The sequence below is a fragment of the Lepeophtheirus salmonis genome, chromosome 4 (genome assembly GCF_016086655.4).
Source record: "Lepeophtheirus salmonis chromosome 4, UVic_Lsal_1.4, whole genome shotgun sequence".
NCBI lineage: Eukaryota > Metazoa > Arthropoda > Copepoda > Siphonostomatoida > Caligidae > Lepeophtheirus > Lepeophtheirus salmonis.
The window spans coordinates 26,154,560-26,159,591 of NC_052134.2; the positions used below are offsets into that span (position 1 = coordinate 26,154,560).

A 5,032-nucleotide genomic window follows, 5' to 3' on the forward strand; every position below is an offset into this window, starting at 1 on the left:
TCGGTCTTGGTTCTTTCATTTCAACGGTTTCGGTCTTCCGTTTAGGTTCTTTATTATACAGTCTCAGTTTGGTAAAAGGCACTTACAACAAGGGGCACAGAAAGATGGAGAATTGAGGATTGCTTTAAGTATAGACATACATAGTATACATGTTTCGTATAAAGGGGTCTCAGATAAAAATGTATGAGTGTAGGGGGTCCTTGGCATAGTAAAGTTTGAGAAACACTGGCTTAATAAATTATAGAGCCCCCACAAGCTTAGTAACTGACCTGGATCCCCCCTTCCCTCTTTTATTTACACCGGCTGGTGCCTAAAACCACTTTTCTAGATCCATAAGAAGCCCTTAGCTATTTGGAAATCGGATACAACTTTATCACCCTGGCGACTTTAAAAAAATAATTGGAAAACGCTGGAATTGCACAATTGACTTTATGATTAAAGTTAATAAATATACCAAAAAATACAAAAAAGCACCAAGACCGATAATCAAAATATGGTAGTATGGATGGATCTTTCATACAGAGTAATTAGATTTATGAATCTGTATTAGATATTTTAGCCACACTCCTTGTAATTTTTTCTTCAACTTTATGTTATGTTAAAGAGATCTCCCCATATGTGTTTCACTCGGTGTATCTAATCTCCTTTAATAGAATGATCCTTCTTAGTGCAAAATAAACAGCTAAATTAATAATTAAAAAAATGTTTACCTAAAGAACTAATTATAAGGCTTTTTTTAATAAGACAATTGTTAAAATGTAACAAAATAAGAATACTATTGATTGGGAAAAAAATTAAAAAATAAGACGTCAATTTAAAAATCAAAATTTAAATTTCCTATTCATGAGTTTCCCTTATTTAATTTATCTTATGGATTTCTTAAGATTTATTTTGGACATGAAAATACTATTTCATTATTGTGATGATTGATAGTTGCCAATTTAGTGGAAATGACAAAATCATTTCTATTTCCAGTTGTATAACTATTATTGGTCGATGTTACAAACTGTTTAAGCAATATCAAAGTAGAGATGCTTTAGAAAATTTGATTTCCAGTGTATCATTTAAATATTTACTTAAAAAAATATTCATTAATGACTTAAAAGCAGTCGTTCAAAGTTATATGGTAACTAATCTATGGTAGTCTACAATATTAATAAATGTAGCTATACATTTGTAGATAAGATGTTTTCTTTTTCATAGTGTATTTATAGTATGAAAATATGTTGAAAGTCCCCCTTTATAAAATCCCAAGCTTTAGTTATTATGCGACCGCTTTCCAATGGTATGATTTCAAATAATATGCATGTACTCATTAAGAATAACCATTTGGATCACAAAGATGAATTTATATTACGGATATTATGTAATTTTGTTAACTGTTGACCTCTCAATACAGCCACGGTTTAACTAAATAATGTATATATGTATGCCACGTTAAATCTTTTGATTATTTTTTTTCATCTATTTATGTAGTGTGACGTCAATGAGTTTTTGGCGAAGAAAGAACTAATAAATAAAGTCCATTTGCCTCTTTTAGGAACCATTTCTTAAAAGATGAAAGTATATCAGCTGCTGAAGATAGAGATGAATGAATTTCTCTTTTTATTTTTGTCTCTCTTTGTTTCTTATTTATTAGAAACGATTGCTCTTTCCTTTTCCTCTTTGAGGTTCGCCTTTGTCAGTTGTGCTGTTCCCCCTTCTCTTCTCTATTCGCTTCTTAAGAAGTCTACTGCAGTGTTTTCCGTTAGAAGTGAAATCCAAAAAAATCCATCATGGTGAGACTTAATCCTTGTCGTCCTTAATTTGTTTGAATCATGTTGCTCTGGCTGTTGACTAATTTGATTAATTTGAATTTCTTAGGTGAACTTCACTGTCGACGAAATCCGTAAAATTATGGATAAAAAGCATAATATCCGTAATATGTCTGTGATCGCTCACGTGGATCATGGAAAATCCACACTTACGGATTCCTTATTATCCAAGGCAGGTATCATTGCCTCTGCTAAAGCCGGAGAGGCCCGTGCCACGGATACACGTAAGGACGAGCAAGAGCGGTGCATCACTATCAAGTCTACTGCAATCTCCATGTACTTCGAGATGTCTGCGGCTGATATGGCTTTTATCAAGCAAGAGAAAGAAAAAGGCGAGTGCGGTTTCTTGATCAATCTGATCGACTCTCCCGGGCACGTTGATTTCTCCTCTGAAGTGACAGCTGCCCTCCGTGTGACGGACGGTGCTTTGGTCGTCGTGGATTGCGTCTCAGGTAAGAATGGGAAATGAGGAAAGAATCCTTTTGACCCTCTGTGACTCCTTAGGTGTGTGTGTCCAGACGGAGACTGTTTTGAGACAAGCCATTGCTGAGCGAATCAAGCCCATTCTCTTTATGAACAAAATGGACAGAGCCCTTCTCGAACTTCAATTAGATCAGGAAGAGCTTTACCAAACCTTCCAACGTGTCGTTGAGAATGTCAATGTTATCATTGCCACATATTGTGACGATGAAGGTCCCATGGGTGTTGTAAGAGTAGATCCTACCGATGGATCCGTTGGTTTTGGATCAGGTCTTCATGGTTGGGCATTTTCTTTGAAGCAGGTATAATTGATTTGTGATGAATGCTTGCTAGAGATGGACTAAGTCCTCATCTCTTCTTTTCAGTTCGCTGACATGTACGCTCTCAAGTTTGGAGTGGATGTAGACAAACTCATGAAAAAATTCTGGGGAGAAAATTTCTTCAATCCTAAGACAAAGAAGTGGTCAAAGTCCAAGGCCGAAGATAACAAGAGATCCTTCTGTATGTACGTGTTGGATCCCATTTATAAAGTTTTTGATGCCATTATGAACTTCAAGAAGGAGGACACTGACAAGCTTCTAGAAAAATTGGAAATCAAGTCTAAGTTGACTTATGACGAACTTCAACAAGAAGGCAAACCTCTGATGAAAGCTGTCATGAGAAATTGGTTACCTGCTGGTGATGCCATGTTCTTGATGATAGTTGTACATTTACCATCTCCTGTTACCGCACAAAGATACAGATCTGAGATGTTGTATGAGGGTCCCCTCGATGATGCAGCCTGCGTCGCTATGAAAAATTGTGATCCTAACGGACCTTTGATGATGTACGTCTCGAAAATGGTACCCACAAGTGACAAGGGACGTTTCTACGCTTTTGGCCGTGTTTTCTCTGGCAGAATCGGTACTGGTATGAAGTGCAGAATCATGGGACCTAACTATACTCCTGGAAAGAAAGAAGATTTATACGAAAAGCCCATTCAAAGATCTATTTTGATGATGGGACGTTACATCGAAGCCATTGAAGATGTTCCTTGTGGTAACATCTGTGGACTGGTTGGTGTTGATCAATTTTTGGTTAAAACTGGAACAATCACTACATTCAAGGAGGCTCACAACTTAAAGGTCATGAAGTTTTCTGTATCTCCTGTTGTGAGAGTGGCAGTTGAGCCTAAGAATCCATCTGATTTGCCTAAACTTGTTGAAGGTCTTAAACGTCTCTCCAAGTCTGATCCTATGGTTCAATGTTTCACTGAAGAATCTGGTGAGCACATTATTGCAGGAGCTGGCGAACTCCATCTTGAAATCTGTCTTAAGGATTTGGAAGAGGATCACGCTCAAATCCCCTTGAAGAAATCAGACCCTGTCGTTTCCTACAGAGAAACTGTCATATCTGAATCAAGTCAAATGTGTCTCTCTAAATCTCCCAATAAGCACAATAGGCTTTTCATGAGAGCTGTACCCATGCCTGATGGCTTACCAGAGGATATTGATAGAGGAGACGTTTCACCTAAAGACGACTTCAAGGTTAGAGGAAGGTACTTGGCTGACAAGTATGAATATGATATTACTGAAGCTAGAAAGATTTGGTGTTTTGGTCCTGATACTAATGGACCAAATATACTTATGGACTGCACTAAAGGAGTGCAATATCTTAATGAAATCAAGGATTCCGTAGTTGCTGGCTTCCAGTGGGCAACAAAAGAGGTGACAGTTTTTTAATTGAAATGGTATATGCTTACTTATATGTATATATATATATATTTTTTAAATAGGGTGTTATGTGCGATGAAAATTTGAGAGGAATTAGATTTAATATTTATGACGTTACTTTACATACTGATGCCATCCATCGTGGTGGAGGTCAAATCATTCCTACCGCTCGGAGAGTTTTATATGCTTGTATCTTGACTGCTTCTCCACGTCTTATGGAGCCAGTTTATTTGGTCGAGATCCAGGTATTTTACAAAAAAATATATACATAAATTAACTTGATTGTGTACTAATACATTATGTATGCCAATATCGTAGTGTCCTGAAAACGCTGTTGGTGGTATTTATGGTGTATTGAATAGAAGACGTGGTCACGTATTTGAAGAGTCTCAAGTTGTTGGTACCCCTATGTTCCATGTGAAGGCATACTTGCCCGTGAATGAGTCCTTCGGTTCGTTTTTTATACTAATCATTTATGTAATGTATGTAACTTATTGTCATTGAACAGGTTTCACCGCTGATTTGAGATCCAACACTGGTGGACAAGCTTTCCCTCAATGTGTATTTGATCATTGGCAGATTATGCAAGGCGACCCCTTGGATGGGACTTCAAAGGCTTACACCATTCTGCAAGAAACTAAGAAGCGTAAGGGTCTTAAGGAATCTCTACCTGACCTTAGCAGCTACTTGGATAAGCTGTAAAAAATATTCCAGTATCAAATTCGGACTTTTTTAAATAAAATATTTATATCGAAATATAATTATCTTGATAGGACTATATTCTTCACATTAGTGTTTCTTACATTTGAAGTAGCATTGTATAGACCAGTGTTTCTTAACCTGGGGTTGATCGGCCCCTGGGGGTACTATGAGTTAGTGTCAGTGGTTCGGCGGAGGAAAAAAAAACATATTTTGTGATGACACGCTCCACTTAACCAATTAAAAAGGGTTCGGTGAATATTAATACGAAACTGATGGGTTTCACTACCTCCATTGTCTAGAACCAGTGGTATAGACAAATGTATA

The 5,032-nt window shown here is 37.0% G+C and overlaps 1 protein-coding gene across 1 annotated transcript; it reads left to right on the plus strand.

The window, feature by feature from the left end:
* The first annotated feature begins 1,555 nt into the window (after positions 1-1,555).
* Positions 1,556-4,781, plus strand: eEF2 (eukaryotic translation elongation factor 2). Its single transcript, XM_040709811.2, has 7 exons — positions 1,556-1,778; positions 1,864-2,266; positions 2,319-2,596; positions 2,660-4,000; positions 4,069-4,251; positions 4,325-4,457; positions 4,515-4,781. Exons 1-7 carry the CDS (start codon positions 1,776-1,778, stop codon positions 4,706-4,708), a joined length of 2,535 nt encoding a protein of 844 aa, XP_040565745.1. The 5' UTR covers positions 1,556-1,775; the 3' UTR covers positions 4,709-4,781.
* Positions 4,782-5,032: the final 251 nt, after the last annotated feature.